Consider the following 16,939-nt stretch of genomic DNA (forward strand, 5'->3'; position numbering starts at 1 on the left):
CTGAACGGCTCTGCTTAAGTAACTGCCTGTGATGTTATGCAGCTTCAACTGTGCATTCCTTGAGTGTAAGTTAATTGAGTTGTTCTTTTCAGTGTCCAATTAATAGGCATGAAGAATATTGTTATGAAATGTTATAAAGTATAGTTTATGTACTGTAAAAAGCTCAGCATAAGAAGTTGTGTGGGTGTAGTGGTTGCATTCGTTTATTCCACTTCTCACTCCTGTTGGAAAGGCCACTAATAAAGACAGTCATATTTGCTTTGAACTATAATGCACATGCTTTTCAAAACTCTCTTAAATGAGATACATAGTGCTTCTAGGTAATCCTCTGTGAAAAATTCATTTCCACACGACACATCTCATTTTCAGTTCCACATCTCTTCACTGCTTCACTACTGCCCTCTTTCTGTCTCTAGAGGAGATGAGATTTTGTGTGTTATAGATTGCTATCACCTACATTGTGGCTTTAGCACATGACAGCCTTAATAGATTTGAATGGTATACTGGGTCATTTGGAGCACTTTGTAGCTCTGAAATACAGTAGTCAACATTTGAAGTGGATCCAAAAAAGTTCAAGTTGTCCTAAGACAAGAATATGTATTTTGGTTTGAAGACAATTTTGATGACATGTTTTAATCCACCACAAAAAAAGAATACAAAATATACAAAAAAAAAAAAAAAAATATTATTAGGATGTCATAAAAAACATCACAAAAAATTCATCAAGAAAAAAAAAAAAAAAAAATGGAAAAAAGTGGTGTTTATTAAAAGAAGAACTTTTAAAATGTACCAAAACACCAAACGTGTTCAAAGCTCCCGTTTAAAACCTATACATTCAACATCACAAGCATATCGGTTCCCCTGAACAGGTGCTCGCAAGGCCCACCACACACACACGGAGCGGTGCGCTCGACACCGAGTCCCCGGGCCGCTCATCTCGTCCTGAGGCAGGGGTGCGTGTAGTCACTCCTGCTGCAGCTCAGCGCCCGTTTCCCGCAGAGACACCTGTGGTCGGTTGCCAGTAATAGCCGTCCGATTGAATCTGTAAGACAAACACGATTGTTCAGTTAACTTTGTTCTCTCTCTCGGTGTTAATGTGGAGAGATAAAATGTTGGACGCACATCTGCGTCACTCTTTGGCTTTCTTCTCCGCGTTCTGGAGTTTCTCCAGGATCTTGCGCTCGTGTCCCGCTGGGTTGGGTCTGTTCGTGTTACAGCTCGCCTCCTTCTTCGTCCTGCCCTTGCGACTAGCGCACTCTGTAGTCAACACAGGGGAAAAAAAAGTCAGTTACAAGTACGGGTTTAAAGTAAGAATTAAGAACTAATTACAAACATTCTGAAGAACGCGGAGAATCTCTTTGAAAACTAATACGTGTTGCCAAATCCATAAAAAGTAGTCATGGCAACACTGCAGCTAACGTTACACAATTCTAAAAAGATACTTCACTTTTTCTTAACACTTAGAGTAACTTGTTAGCTTAATAATAATAAAGCGTTTTAAAAACTTACCGGTATGACGGTCTGTTAAGTTATAATATTCATATTCATCGTAGTAGCGGTCCTCAAAAGTGGTCGGTTCAATGTTTTTCACATCAACGTGGTTGCTCATTTTGTCAGCGAACAGAAAACTTCTGGAGCAACAGCGGATAAACGTTCAACTCTGAAGAGCTGGAAAATGTGCGGTGTTCAGTTATTAATGTCGTCTTTCTTGTCCTCGGCTCAGTGTTGTTTACGAGCCTGTAAAGTTGCCGTTTTTAAAGACGTCGCTCCGCCTTCAGCTCCTTCAGCTCTCCGCCTATTGATGGGTCCACTTGACAAGAAGGAAAGTTGCATCAGATTTGAGTTCGTGTTTAATCAGCAGACCCAGGGTTGCCAGGCTGTCACAACAAAACAAAAATAAAATACGTAAAATACACGTTTTTTTTTTTTTTTTTTGGCGGGGTCACATGGTAAAATACGCAGCACAGGGGCTGCATATCAGGTTATTGGGGTCGTTTCAACCCGTGGACATGAAAAACAATCCGGGGCAACAGTGTTAAAGTAGCCCAATTCCGCGGGAAATCCGCGGACCTGGCAACACTCATCAGACCTCACCCTTCAGACTGGATGTCCTTCAGAGCAAGATGACTTTGTATTTGTTTTGACTCGAACTTTTGTTTCATAATTTCACTTGATAAGGATCTCAGAGCTTAAGACAGTCTGACTGTCTGTTCATGCTATTCTTTTCTTCTTCTTTTTTTTCATTTCAGGAAGAGAGAAAAAAACACGTTAAACATTTCAATTAGTCTAATATTTCTGTTTTCATGAACTCTTTCTCCCTCAGTCTGAGTGTGTTTGCTTATATCTGATAAGGATTAGATTAATTTAGTTAATGTTTGTCTCTCTCTGTTATTTGCACCTGACTTTGTGTTCAGACTTCTCACGTCCCTCTTTGGACTGTGACCTACTAACATTGTAAAGAAAACATTTTATATACACATTTGTCTTTAGTGCAAGACTCATTTCAGTAGCCTTTTGTGTGAATGTCTAAAAGGTTTGCTTATTCACTGTTGGAGATCTCTTCCAGACGATTAGTTTGTCAGAATGGGGTACTGTAATATATTTGACTATTCACTCTAAAAATGGCTGGGTTAAAAATAACCCAATTGGCAACTCAGCCCTGGGTAAATATTGGACAGAACGCTGGTTTACACATTTTAACCAAGCAGGCTGGGTTGTTGAGAAAACCCAAGATATAGTCATTTTTACCATTTGTGTGTTTGCATTTTTGTGGTGCTAGGTTATTCTTGCTGGGTTATTCTCATAATTTTGCCTATGCTTAACAAAACAATCATGGATTAATAAATAATGAAGAATACAGGTTTAGACTGTTAAAAAAAATATTTTTTAATGCCATCAGACATTCACAAATGTGTTAAAATTTGTACCAATGACAAACAACATGCAATTTTCTTTTTTTTTGTTTTCAACAAATGCAAAAATCACAGAAATACAGTTGCAATAAATAAGAAAATTAGTTCTGAATGACCTGTGTCTAGCTGTTTAATTATTATATTTTGACATGTTTAACTATTTAAATACACAGTGAAATTACATTGACAATTAAAATGTTAAAAAGACAGAGAATGCAAAATCATTTAAAGATGTCCTAAAATTTATAACAAGTATATAAAGACTCCTAGGTAGATGTACACTGCTTAGGGTAGTACAGGTATAGGTCACCCCAAAAATGAAAATACTTTCATTTATTGCTCACCCTCATGTCGTTACAAACCCTTAAGACCTTCGTTCATCTACAGAACACAAGTTAAGATATTTTCGATGAAACCCGAGAGCTTTCAGACCAGGGTGAATAATTACTGACAGAATTTTCATTTTTGGGTGAACTATTGTCAAACACTTAGAAAGCTTTGAAGCAAAGATCTACAGCTGAGAGCAGTGAACTCTGCTATAGAGCCTGTCTATGGAAGGACAATTTTCAAAAGGAATTGCAAATTATATTTTCAATTGCGTTTTCCACGTGACAAATTGTGACATAATCAAAACACAATTGCAAATCTTGCATTACTTTTTGCGTTTTCACGAATGCACAGTGAAAAATACAGTGTCAAAGCAGCTTTACAGTATTAAATAGGAAAATAGTGTGTAATAATGCAAAAGGACAACAGTAAATACTCAATTTTCAGTTAAAGTCAGTTCATCATTGATTCAGTGATTTATCGTCCAGCTGTGCATTCAAGTAGACGATATCGCTGGATATTAAGTGTCCCCAGCTAAGCAAGCCAGAGGCAACAGCGGCAAGGAACCAAAAAAAACACTCCATCGGTGATAGAATTGAGAAAAAAACCTTGGGAGAAATCAGGCTCAGTTGGGGGGCAAGTTCTCCTCGTGGCCAGACCAAACCAGCGGTTCAATTCCAGGCTGCAGCAGAGTCAGATTGTGCAGTGGACTCATCTGGTTCCCGATGACTTGTGCCGATGTCCGTCTAGGAGACAAGGTCTTTACAGGGGATCTGTCTCTGGGGCTCATCTAGTTTGTCCTGGTCTCCGCTGTCTTTCAGGGCTGTAGAGGTCATCTCTCCACCATCTGATCTGGATACAGACTGGATCTGGGTGGCTACGGTGACCTCGGAATAAGAATGAAACAGACTAATGTTAGCTTAGATGCATCATAAGAACAAGTACATCGGGTGCTATTAATTACCACGTCTGCTTTTTTCACTGTGTCGCACATGTAACATGCCAAAACTGAAATGGAATCGCAATAACTTTAGCATCTGAATTTCCAATGCCTCACATGGAAACCTGTCAATCTGTGTCAGGGGTGGGACCATACTATGGGGCGTGTTTGTATTGGGAGGTGACATCACTCAAAGACAATTGTGCCAAATGCTTTGGACAATGGAGGTAAAGGCACTACTAAAGGCAGCTGCCACTCCGAGAGATGCGTGTTAAAGAACAGACAGTGCAACCCGGGTCTCCCTATATCCTTGGCACCTTACACAATAAATAATCTTTTTAGTCATTTTAAACCCAAATGCAGCTACACTCCCCTGCTAATGGTGGGAGCCACAATGGTACTATTGGTCAATATTCACCATTAACCAAATGCTTTTCACCTGAGGAACATAATATAGGGTAAGATGCAAATAGGCAAATAAGACTAGAACTACAAGGTTGTTTTGCTGACGTGCATCAGAGTGCAAACAGTGAGAGATCTGGGGGTAAAAACTACAAAATATCTCCCAATACAAACATGTCCCATAGTATAGTCCCACCCCTGACACGGATTGACAGGTTTCTGTGTAAGGCATCTGAAATTCAAATGCTTTTCAATTGCGTTTGGTCTATGTCACAATTTATGCGTCCACATGTGGAAAAATGCAATTAAATATACAATTTGCAATTCCTTTTGGAAATTGTCCAGAATATCCTTACCTGTCCATTGATTATGATCAATGTCTGATAGATCTGCTGGCATTTTCAAATTGCCATGACAAATGGATGGGGTTTTGTGTACTCTGCTCGGTTAAGGAATTCCACGTTTGTTCCAACCTATAAAATAAAGTAAACAAAATACAGATTTTTAATAGCGGTGATTCAGTTCAATAAACTGTGTGAAGTTCATCATGATTATGAGTTAAATTCACCTATGAGTAGGTCTACAGAAGCTGAATATGCTATAGTGATTGGCTTTCAAAACTGTGTAATCAATAGGATGTTACAGTCAGTATAATCACAGTTTATATTAATATGCGGCTGTATCGAAACACACAAATCACAGTCACTGGCACAGATATGTGAGATCACACTGCATAGCCAAAAACACAATCTGGAAAAATGGGTATATAATGTATTCGCTCATTATAAAATTATGTACATTCTGAACACAAAGTTACAAAGTGCAGCTTTAACTACAGCACGAAACAGAATTATATGTGCGTTTAATTTACGCAAGTGTTAGTTGATTATCACAGACAAACAATTATGTATGTAAAATGTATAATAAACATGAACTTACCGTTAGACGTCTCGATAAGACTGCATTCAACGAGTTTTTCTCTCACAAATGTATCCATGTGCTCTTCTGACAAGAAAAAAACAACATTTTGAATTATGACTTACCAGAAAACCTTTATTTACGTATGTAAAAAGACTTTATAAAACCACACAGGCATCAAACATCACCTCACTAACGCGGCCTACGTCACTCGCTGTGCGTGCGCGCACTTTGAAATGTATCGAGGCCCTGAGACGTCGATTCTTTTCCGGGAATCACTTTGTCCGAGAATTGATGAACCGGTTTATTTGAACCGGATCGTCGGTTCTTTTAGACCTGCGGTCCAGCGACATTGTACGTAATTTTTATGATTTACATGTCGATATGGACAACTGCAGGCGTTTACATTATAGCAGAAAGCCGTATTGACTTATTTTGACTCACTTAAATGTTAAATTCGCTTTTCAGTGTCAGAAACGACTCTTTCCTCTATTTTCACAGATATTCACATATTTCAGCCTTCCGTCGCTGTCTGATACTTATATAAAACTGTATTAATCTGTCGTCTCAGATACCTCAACACGATTATGCGAGTAACGTTACACGTAGAATGGCCGTCTGAGGTAAACTGTTCATCATTTAACAAACTAATGTTGGCCTGTAGAAGTTTAACAGTATTGTTTCCGCAAATAAAGTTATAATTCTGCCAATTTCCAAATAATTATTAATGAAAACATTAAATAAACTTACCTTAAAACAGTTGAAACCAGTGGCTTTGCCCCGTTGTTCTTCCAAAATGACAGTTGGGGAGCGATTTAAAACATCTTCAAGGCGCGTTAAATAACCCAGCGCTGGCCTGAAACAACCCAGCGTTACAACCCAGCAGGTTTGACTCAACACATGGTAAATTGAAACTACCCAAAAGTGTTTAAAAAAGTAATAAAATAACCCAACAAAATGACCCAACAACAGACTCAGCCCAGCATTTTGGGTTAAAAAATAACCCAGCCGTTTTTAGAGTATTATAGGAAATTGTCTTTGAATTGCACTTGCTGGGAAAAACAGTAGAAGAAATGCCTCTTTTTTTGTAGTGTGACTGGCAACATTCACAATGTCTAATCCTTTCTAATTCAGTTTATTCTGTGTGCCAGTGCTGCTTGTGTGCCTAATAGCTATACAGACTCATTGAATGTGTGTGTGTTTAACCAAGCATGACTAAAAGCACTACAGTGGCTTCTGTCATCAGCATAGAGGATTGTAGGATGCAATCTGCCACAACTGGCAAAACCACTACCTCCACTGGAAAAAGGAAGCCCAATCCATCATTCAAGCTTCATTGCAGTCCGGCCACAAGCTGTTTTGTTCCTTGCCGTCAGGCAATCGTTACTGGACCTTCAGAGCAAAGACTAAAGCTTCCACCCTACTGCAGTTCATAGACTAAATAACATTTTTATAGGACATTTTCAAGGTTTTTTTGCTATGGCCCTGTTAGTGTCTGCTGATGCCATATGTGAGATTCTGAGAGCAAAAAACATATTTTTCCATTGAAAGCCATTCAAAAGGAATATTAATATTTAAGTGTTCTACTTATCAAAGTATCCTGAATAATGACTGGTGAAAGTTCTTTACCATCACAGGAATAGATTACATTTTGAAATCCATTAAAATAAAAAAAAAAATATATATATTTTAGATTGTAATAATACTTCACAATAACCGTAAAACAATTCTAGTTTTTGATCAAATAATTGTTTTAAATCCTACACCATTTTTAAAAATACCTTTACATCTCTTATTTCTATCACTAAACCGTTTTGTTTTACTTTTTTCTCGGCATGCTCCCATTTTGCACTCCATTGTACAAGCACATATTCTTTACTCATTACAATGGAATTTGGCAGAGGTCTGTGTGATGACTGCTGTGGATATTTTTGGGTGATGCAGTTTACAGTAAGACTCCTGTGGTTCTGTGTGGTTGTAATGACAGAGTAAGAGCTCAAGAGATTCAGATTTTCTACTGCACTCAAATATTCCACGATGTAGTCTTGTGTACATGACCGCATGAGCTACGTGAGAAATAAGGGAGGCTAGAGATTACAGATTTTTTTTTCTTCCAGAGCCATAAACAATACTGAGGGAGCACATGAGAAGAACACATTGTACTGCAGTGTGTTTTTCTCTTTTTTCTGTAGCTCTCTAACCATATCACTCTATGATATGTTTGGGTAATGTTTCTCTCATAAAATAAAACTGTTCTTTTCCCTGATCTCTTTAATTTTATGCTGTGTTTTAGTACAAATTCTTTTCCTTTTCCTCTTTTACCTTGGCTCTCAAACTGATATCATGTGAGAGTGAGGTATTCTGTACAGTAAATATTTACCTTATTGGCTGAGCCAATATGCACTCAGCTATGAAAACATAACAAATCTCTCTGTTTTTCTCCATTCTTCTTGCTCAGATCAGGAATATTTTGCCAGATAAACCACACCTTATCGCCATTTGTCTGTTTTGTTTTTCACATACCCTCACCAGTGTCTTTGTTGAAAATTGACTCCATATTATTTCAACATTCACAGCCTTTGGACACAGTAAAGTTCAAGTCGGACATATGAGGGCTTAATACTGTCTGAATGTTCTACTGACCCAAACCTCTTATTTGCCATGTGTTTAAACTTGGGCTCTTTTACTCATGATGGTACTTTGCAAAAGTATAAAAACATAAATAGCACCGGCTAAACAAGAAACAAAGATTTTTAACCTCAGAAACCATCTAGTAAAATATATGATGATATTAATAAGTTTATAAAAGAAAGTCAATTAATTGTATTTATTATAATGCTAGTTTATTTGTTTTGCTTGTTTTTAAGTTTTTTTTCTTCTTTTCTCATCCCATGTATATGCATGTATCTTGATCCACACTCCAGTCCAGTCGGTGGCGGTAATGCACCTAAGCTGGTTTTCCAACCGCCGATAAAACACCGAAGAAGAAGACGACGACGAAGAAGAAGCAGGAACGAAAAACAAATCCTAATATACGTTAAGGAAAGTAAAACTGTTTTTCGTTCATAGTTCGTGTACTTATGCATGAGGTGAACCTGGAGAGCGTCGCGGAGCTGTGTGTTTGAAGGTGAGATTCACGCTTTTCTTGTTCATCTGTGCGCGGGAGGAGGCTGTGATCTGAGCTCCGTCCAGTCAATGGCGCTCTATTAAATGGATTTAAGCTACATAAATAACACGTGAAATGCATTATTATTAGAATTATTGTATTATGGCAACATCACTTTAGTTTTGGGCAATGTTAGTGGTACCGTTTAATTGCATTATTTTAATATTTGTAATATTTATATGTCTTCTCAGGGTTTTGTTTTACATTTACAATTTAATTCGAATCTTAATAATTTTGGTTAAAGCTAACCGATATAACTTTTGTTCTTGGAGGTACAATGGCTTTAGTGTCAGCAGACACCAAAATCGCCGAGTTGCTGAATGAGCTGCATCAGCTCATAAAACAAACCCAGGTGAGCACTTCTCTGCTGTCCCATGCATGATCGCTGTAGTTTGAGTTTATTTGCTTTGGGAAAGACCTCCTTCTTGTACACTTTACACCCACCCAGTGCTCACACCCTAATCTTTCTTAAATACACAGGAAGAGCGTTCCAGAAGTGAACACAACCTTCTCAACATCCAGAAAACACATGAAAGGATGCAAACAGAAAATAAGAGTAAGACATGAATTCCTATTGCATTGTTTACAATGAGAGTAAGTCACATTCATATTAATTTAATAATTATAATAATCAAATTAAGAGAATAAGTTATGTTCAATATTGTCAAACTAGATCTCTCTTATATTTGTGTTTATGAATTAAATTCTTTGTCTGATATCTCTGTTCCTCTTTACATCTACTTTTAACTTCTTCAGCTTCTCCATATTATCGGTCAAAACTGCGGGGTCTTTACACCACAGCTAAAGCTGACGCGGAGGCTGAATGTTGGTAAGTTGCTGCATTTTGGCTTTCCTTTGCACCACTTTACATCAATGCAAAGGATGCACCAAGACTTTAAGAAATACTGACATACACAAATCAGTACTGAAATACACTAGATGATTCACAAAATGTTCTTGAAATGATGCTTTTCAGCGGTGAATATTTTGTTTTCGTCTGACAAGAAACATCTGGAAGATCTTGAACATCTTGTGGTTGTATAGCCCCATCTTGTGGAACTTATGTCCAAGGCTCTCAGATGTGTTTTGAATGGAAAGACAGACTTGTTGAATATTATTAATCCTATCCATCTGTTTTCTAGCAAGCCTTGTGTTTTAAATTATGGGAGGCACTTCCAGTTTGGGGGACGTTCCACTCAAAATGACTGAAAAAAATAACTTCAGAACATAAGGTTGCACTACAAATAATCCTCATGCGTCAGTTCAACTGAATGAAAAAAGACAACACATACTGCACGTTTGTGGAATGTTTCTGTGCATTTATGATATAAACCATGAATAATTCACTGGAATGCACCAAGAAATAATCGAGCATTAGGGGTTATTCGTGGTATGTCGAAAGTGTTACCTCATTGTACCCGGTTTTTGAAAATGCTTGTTATTGCATTCATAGAGTGAAATGGAAGTTACTCCCATAATTTGCTCAGAGCATCTTGGGGCGTGGAAGAGGGTGGATAAAACACATGCTTTGAAATCTTTACTGATTTTTATAAAGTAAACTTAAGAATAACTTTCATATTCTTAGTAATATTTCAAGATAAACACTTACTAGACTGAAGCAACTTAAGTTTACTTGATTATCCATACATCTTTTTTTTTTTTTTTTTAGAAAAATCATGTTAAAATGTGAGTATCAAATATGATACATCAGGCTTTTGAGGATATCCTAATCATTATTGCATTGCATTATATGTTTTGCCCCCACAATAAAAACAGCAGAGCTTAATTATAAAACTAAGCATTTAGATATCATCTTACAAAGACATATTATTTGGAAATGTTGAGTGAAATCTTGATATTTATATGCATTTTATGTAAGGAATCTGCTATCCGGTTTGATTTAATTGATTAAGCCTACATTACAAGCTATCAGAATTTTATCATACTTTTTGGGCATGTAAATATCAGCTGTACCATAATTAATTTGGGCCTCTGAATAAAATTGAGGTACTCTTTGAGTATTGAGAATATCCCCCTATATTGTACAAAATGAGCCATAAAAGCCTCAAAAATTATTTTTTTCTCCCCAAATAACTGATCCATTTCAAGATATTCTATTTTTCTGACCATTATTTCATGTCAGGCTTCACTGTGTTAATTGATCAGATTTATATGCATCCCTCCCACAGTATACTTCGACGGGCACTTGACAAGATTGCAGAAATTAAATCCCTTTTGGAGGAAAGACGGATTGGTAAGTCTTGGATATTAGTTTGTAAACGTGTGCATCTGAATGCATTTGGACAGTTGTGGAAGCTAATCAAACCCTTCCTTTTCTCCAGCTGCCAGAATGGCAGGGGTGTACAGCGACACTGACCCACCCAGAAAGACCATGCGCAGAGGTGTCCTGATGACCCTGTTACAACAGTCAGCCATGACACTTCCTCTCTGGATCGGCAAACCTGGCGAGAGGTACCATTCCGAGTCCCCTACATTATGCTTTCTTTGTTTTAGAAATGCTTCTGTAGTCTGTGAATAATGAGTTACAATTGTTACATTTCACAAATTCATACCTGTCTTACTCCTTCAGTCCACCACCACTGTGTGGCGCTATACCAGCCAGCAGTGACTATGTGGCTAAACAGGGTGACAAGGTGGCGGCGCGTGTGAAGGCCGTGGATGGTGATGAACAGTGGATTCTTGCAGAAGTTGTCAGCTACAATCACTCCACCAACAAGTAATCATCTACCAGTTGAGCTCAGCTACAGGGATATTTAATGATTTCATTTTAGCTTTTAAACCTGATTGTGATGAATGATAATGTAACATTATGATATTATCTTTTCAGGTATGAAGTGGATGACATTGATGAAGAGGGTAAAGAGTAAGTACAATTCCATTATTTCACCCACATATGAATTGATACACTGCTGTTCAAACTTTTAAAAATAAATGGATATTTTAGCAAGGATGCATTCAATTGATTAAAAGTGACAATTAATACATTTATAATGTTAAAAATTATACATTTCTGTTTAAAAGAAATACATTTTAACTGTCTGTTCATCAAAGAATCCTGTAAAGAATGCATCTCAGTTTCCACAAAGAAAACTTTTTTCTTGAGCAGCATATTAGAATGATTTCTGAAGGATCATGTGACACTGAAGACTGGAGTAATGATGCTGAAAATTCAGATTTGATCACAGGATTAAATAACATTTAGAGACTCCAAACGTTGGTACAGTAATGTAATTCCAAATGATCTAATTTTCTCTTTTGTTCAGGAGACACACATTGAGTCGGAGAAGAATAATTCCTCTCCCACAGTGGAAAGCAAACCCAGAGACCGACCCAGAGGCCCTGTTCAGTAAGGATCAGCTGGTGCTGGCCCTCTATCCACAGACCACATGCTTTTACAGAGCTCTGATCCACACACCGCCACATCGGGTGAGCGGAACAAGAAGGAAAAGTTAAAAGACTGATTGAAGTGTAGGATTAGAGGCTTCAGGGATACTTGAAGTGTTGAAGATTTGCAGTGCTTTTCTAAACCCTTTGAAAGTCAAGTCTTTATTGTGTGTTTTGTGGCATCATTAGACCAGGTATATATGAAGAAGAAGAATTTCCCTGTAATTTGACACATCTTGCATCTTTTCCAGCCCCAGGATGACTACTCAGTTCTGTTTGAGGACACATCTTATGCTGATGGCTATTCTCCACCTCTCAACGTCGCTCAGCGATATGTAGTGGCCTGCAAGGAGAACAAAAAGAAGTGACAGAAATATACAGTGTGAGACATTGTTTGCAAAAAGACCATGCATGATTGTTGTGATTGAAAACAAGATATTGAGCATTGATTCTGTTTTATGTGCCCCCCCCCACCCCCCCATTTCTGTTAACATGTGCATAGTATTGGTATATTTTATACTGCATCTTTTCTATGATGTTTTTGTGGATCTGGAAACAAGGACAACAACTGCAAGTGAATTGGGCTGAAGTAATAAACCCTTTACATGTGAATGAATGGTGCACAAATCTTTTGCCTCTACTTTATAAAGGCCAAATAGTACATGCTTTAAATGTTAAAAAATGGGTCTTGTAAAGACTTAACCACCACAGATATTCAGGACTACACTTTCACCTAATATTCAGAATTGATGATTATTTTTTAATGGCAGAATCTGTTAAGTTTTTTTTTTTTTTTTTTTTACTATTATTAATCATCTTGAATATGTAATTACATCCTTGATATTGAGATAAATAAAATTTTTGAAGATGAACATTTTACCACTCCTAGTCCCTTTTCTATAGTAGTATTGTTTTATTGAATGAAGCTGTTATTAGTAATTTATCTTCCGTTTCTGGTTAAAATAGTTATACAAGTCGTCTTATCCTACTAAATATTCACCTCGTCATCAATGTAAGATCAATAGAAAAAAAGTTTTTTTTTAAATTTATTTTTATTGCACATTCAAAAATGACATTAAACAGATACGGAAAAAAAGTGTTCGGTGAGCGAGCCTTTGTTACGTGACGTCACGCCGACTCACCGAGAGCGCGCACGGTAATGAGCGCGCGGAAACGGGCCATGGCTGAAAGGGTGAGATCTCGCTTATTAGCAGTTATTCATTCAGTGCTAAGTATTACTACTCAGATTCTGTACATTTTACACGGACATAATGTTTAAGTAGTTATCGTCAGAAAACAACCCTGAGTGATTATCTATAACTGTCTTGTTGTGCAATAGCACGCTAGCTAATCAGTTGTCATATCGATTAGCGTTTATCAACAACAACAACAACAACAGAAAATGAGAAGCACTTTAATTGGTTTTGTTTAAGTAATAAATGTGCAAGTTTTACCTTCAAGTTTGCGGTAACGTTACTCAGAGCTGCAGGGCACCAGTTTTTAATTGTAACGTATACGGTTGCGCATGTTTAAATGAACACGTACATTCATTTTACTCTCATTTGGGGTTATTAATAGCCATTAAAACATTGTATTAGTCGTTTACCGAACATTTTGTTGTGATCTATCCGCGACAAGTCAGTAAAAACAGAGTTTTAATAATTCTTCTTAAGTTGCGATTGACAGGCTAGACAGCTAAGCTAACTATTACCTAAAGGTATTTCACAAATATAATTTCCGTTTAAACCCATGCGATAATATTGGAAATATGTTGCCTTTTTTTCTTATTTCAGGGATCAGACAGTGACGTGGGAGGTTCAGACCCCCCAAAACACCCTCCCAAACGCAGACGCATCCTCGACGCCTCCTGCTTCACCACAGTACCTGTTTACTCCAACAAGGTGAGCAGATCTCGCCTGCTTGACTTAGAAGTCCTTCATGACTCAGAAGAATATACTTGATGACCTTTGCCACTTGTTTGTAAATGTGTTGTCTGTAATCTAAATGCACTGGGATGGATGTGTTACGAGGTGCAAACATAGGCTAAAAAAGAGGATTCAGATGTTACGTTATTATGTTTTAGGTTAACAGCTCCTTGAACCTGAAGCCAATAACCTTCAAACACACCAGTCTCACAGGTATCAATTTTTTTTGTTATATACTAACATTTAATTTTTATTTAGCAAGGATCCATTAAATCATGGGTGTCAAACTCAACTCCTGGAGCGCAGGAGCCCTGCAGAGTTTCAGATTCAACCCTAATTAAACACACCTGATCCAACTAATCAAGTCCTTCAGGCTTATTTGAAAACTACGTGGTATGTGTGTTGGAGAAGGGTTGGAACTAAACATTGAGTTTTGCACCTGGCCTTTATGTAATGCTTCCTGTGAGCGAGGGCTTCTCATCACTCTTCATTATAGATCTTTAGCATTTTGTGAGTGGGATTAATCCACGGCATCCTCAGTGTTTTCATTTATTGTGTCAGATGAGGAAAAGGGTGTTCCTCTGTGGTCTCCGTCCCCACCTCGCACAGAGAAACGGCCAATCAGCATTGATCTGAGTGGCTCAGAGGAGGAGCCAGAACAGACTGAAGCTCAGTAAGTACACAGACTGACTCTGCTTCACCTTGGCATATAAAAAGTGTGCCGTTATGGACCCACTATCAATGTTGTTTGTTTTGCGACTCATAAGTAGCTCCTTGACATTAAAATGAACCATAGCCCTGCCCATTTATCATCTGATGAATGATCAGCCTAACCTAAGCCATGTTCTTCCTCACCTCTCAAGGAAATCCTTCGTTCCCCCTCTCCGCCCCCTCCACCTTGTAGTCCACCAGTGAAACGGAGCAGACGGGCAAACCAAAAAATACAGTATGTGACGTTATTAGTTATGAAATAAGATATGTAATGACCTCTTTTTTTTTTTTTTTTTTTTTTTTTGATTGAACTTCTTTTCTCATGCAGTTTTTATAATTTTAATGCTCTCATGACAGTCAATATTAGCTTTTTTTTTTTCAAATAGGGTACAGAAATGAATAACAATATTAGAAGTAATGAAATGAACCGCTAGTGGGGCAAGAGATAAGTGAACAGGCCTGACATTCTCTCATTCTCTCTCTGTCCTAGAGAAATCAACAGGAAATTGGATGCGATTGGCTCTCTGGTGTGTATCTCGCCTGAGCCTCAGGAGCCTGTGGTTGAATACAGAAACTCTCCGTCTCCTGTGAACGACTATGACGACGACGATGACATCATCATAATTTCTTCTGACAGCAAAAAGAAAAGACGTCCACTGAATACTGAGGACAGAGACTCTGCACGAGAAATTTCACTGAAATTCCGCTGTCGAACAGAGTTGTACAAAATCCCAATACTGTCAGTAAGTGGACTAAACACTTCTGTTTATGACGTATTGCTCGATATGTTGAATATTTGTTTGGTAGAAAAAAAAAACGTGAATAGAGTTACTTTTTTATTCAAAGTGGAAAAAGAATGTTTTTAAATTTGACTTTCATTGTAAGTATGTGCCTTTTGATTGGACGTCTCCTTTGAGTAAAGCTGTGGAACAGCTGGCCATCAAACTCAATGTCCGACCCAGCCAAATTCTGTTATTAAACAAAGATACTGATCTCCCTATTCACTCGTCCATCAGTGAGCTGGGTCTCGGCATAGCTGACATTATAGGTAATAGAAAGCAGTAGCAATTCTGAGCTGAGTTAATTAGCATGCATCACAGAGCACCATTCGGGTTCCAGGTGTAAAAACTCCACAGGGAAATGAATATTAATGCTAAACGATTATTTTTTTTAAAGACAGACCTGTTGTGAGCTCTGCTATTTTGTTAAATGATGCTACATGCAATCATTCTATAAATGATTCATATAAAAATCCCGCTGGCTTCATGCAACTCTTCTTCATCTCTACTGTCTTTCCCAGATTGTGTAGTAACAGAGAATAAACAAGAAGAGAGCGACAAAAGTAATGTCATTACTGTGCGACTGCAAGGCAAAGAGAAGGCATCTGTGCAGGAGTTTTCCCTCCAAAAGGTGTGTACTGTACATCTTTTTGGATGTCCTTGTGTTTCTGTGAAATTAATTTAGTACTAAACTGTCATTGTTCCTTTTTTATTTAAAGAATGCTCCTCTAGGGTCCGTCCTGTCTCAGTATGTCTCTGGTTTGGCTGCCAGTGCTAGACGGAAAGCCAGATTTCTCTTTGATGGGACAAGGGTCACACATAATCAGACTCCCGCTGACCTAGACATGGAGGACGGTGACGTCATTGAAGTCTGGGCCTAAGCGCCCATGACTATTGATGTTGCTGGGAATTTTTTGAAACCATATTCTGGGTGCAATGTAACATGTAAAATTGTATGGTTTTTGTGGTTCGCAAGGACGGAGAAAAAGATTTGTAGAGGAGGTCAGACTTCTGTTTAGACCTTCTTATCACTTAAAATAGACCACACAATTTTTTTTAAGGTTTCACGAACAATACACATTTGACTTGTGTTTGAGGACATGCAAAAACAATATAAACGCAGTTTTACATTGTGTATATACACCAGATTTATTTAAGAATTTTTGATTTTTTTTTTTTCATATGAAGGATTTACTTGATTGAAAGGAATATAATAAAATGACAATTTTATTAGATGTTTTTGTTGCATGTAGTACTTGTGTCAGTTTTCTAAAGGGCAATATTTGCCTCCTGGAGTTAGTTTCAGGGGCATTTCTATTCTTCTGAGAGCATACTATTTTTTTTTTTATCTTATAAAACACAACATCACACCCATATATGTCAAGTAATTCAACTTAATTAATCAACTGAAATAATTGTAACAATTAAAGCAGTTACCTATAAAAATAAATCAA

At 37.6% G+C, this 16,939-nt stretch overlaps 3 protein-coding genes across 3 annotated transcripts in view; 2 read left to right on the forward strand and 1 right to left on the reverse strand.

Annotated features, from left to right (window-relative positions):
• LOC109092208 (SAGA-associated factor 29-like) overlaps nucleotides 1–12,942 on the forward strand; it is a 32,134-nt gene extending 19,192 nt beyond the window's left edge. The window contains exons 3-12 of the mRNA XM_042727222.1: nucleotides 8,424–8,626; nucleotides 8,938–9,017; nucleotides 9,146–9,221; nucleotides 9,422–9,494; nucleotides 10,855–10,919; nucleotides 11,008–11,137; nucleotides 11,256–11,402; nucleotides 11,514–11,549; nucleotides 11,950–12,112; nucleotides 12,322–12,942. Coding sequence (XP_042583156.1) covers nucleotides 8,943–9,017; nucleotides 9,146–9,221; nucleotides 9,422–9,494; nucleotides 10,855–10,919; nucleotides 11,008–11,137; nucleotides 11,256–11,402; nucleotides 11,514–11,549; nucleotides 11,950–12,112; nucleotides 12,322–12,438 — 882 coding nt within the window. The 5' untranslated portion in view covers nucleotides 8,424–8,626; nucleotides 8,938–8,942 and the 3' untranslated portion in view covers nucleotides 12,439–12,942. The remainder of the gene's footprint in view (nucleotides 1–8,423; nucleotides 8,627–8,937; nucleotides 9,018–9,145; nucleotides 9,222–9,421; nucleotides 9,495–10,854; nucleotides 10,920–11,007; nucleotides 11,138–11,255; nucleotides 11,403–11,513; nucleotides 11,550–11,949; nucleotides 12,113–12,321) is intronic.
• Nucleotides 746–1,760, reverse strand: LOC109092211 (nuclear protein 1-like). Its single transcript, XM_019105964.2, has 3 exons — nucleotides 1,510–1,760; nucleotides 1,123–1,257; nucleotides 746–1,042 (listed from the first exon to the last, which is right to left on the reverse strand). Exons 1-2 carry the CDS (start codon nucleotides 1,607–1,609, stop codon nucleotides 1,130–1,132), a joined length of 228 nt encoding a protein of 75 aa, XP_018961509.1. The 5' UTR covers nucleotides 1,610–1,760; the 3' UTR covers nucleotides 746–1,042; nucleotides 1,123–1,129.
• A 187-nt stretch (nucleotides 12,943–13,129) lies between the features above and the next one.
• LOC109092207 (nuclear factor of activated T cells 2 interacting protein) lies at nucleotides 13,130–16,720 on the forward strand. Its single transcript, XM_042727210.1, has 9 exons — nucleotides 13,130–13,262; nucleotides 13,864–13,971; nucleotides 14,154–14,208; nucleotides 14,557–14,668; nucleotides 14,858–14,941; nucleotides 15,197–15,449; nucleotides 15,610–15,754; nucleotides 16,007–16,116; nucleotides 16,205–16,720. The coding sequence occupies exons 1-9, from the start codon at nucleotides 13,230–13,232 to the stop codon at nucleotides 16,364–16,366; spliced, it is 1,062 nt and encodes a 353-aa protein (XP_042583144.1). The 5' UTR covers nucleotides 13,130–13,229; the 3' UTR covers nucleotides 16,367–16,720.
• The last annotated feature ends 219 nt before the right edge of the window (nucleotides 16,721–16,939 follow it).

Source organism: Cyprinus carpio, chromosome A3 (genome assembly GCF_018340385.1).
Source record: "Cyprinus carpio isolate SPL01 chromosome A3, ASM1834038v1, whole genome shotgun sequence".
In the NCBI taxonomy this organism is placed as follows: Eukaryota; Metazoa; Chordata; class Actinopteri; order Cypriniformes; family Cyprinidae; genus Cyprinus; species Cyprinus carpio.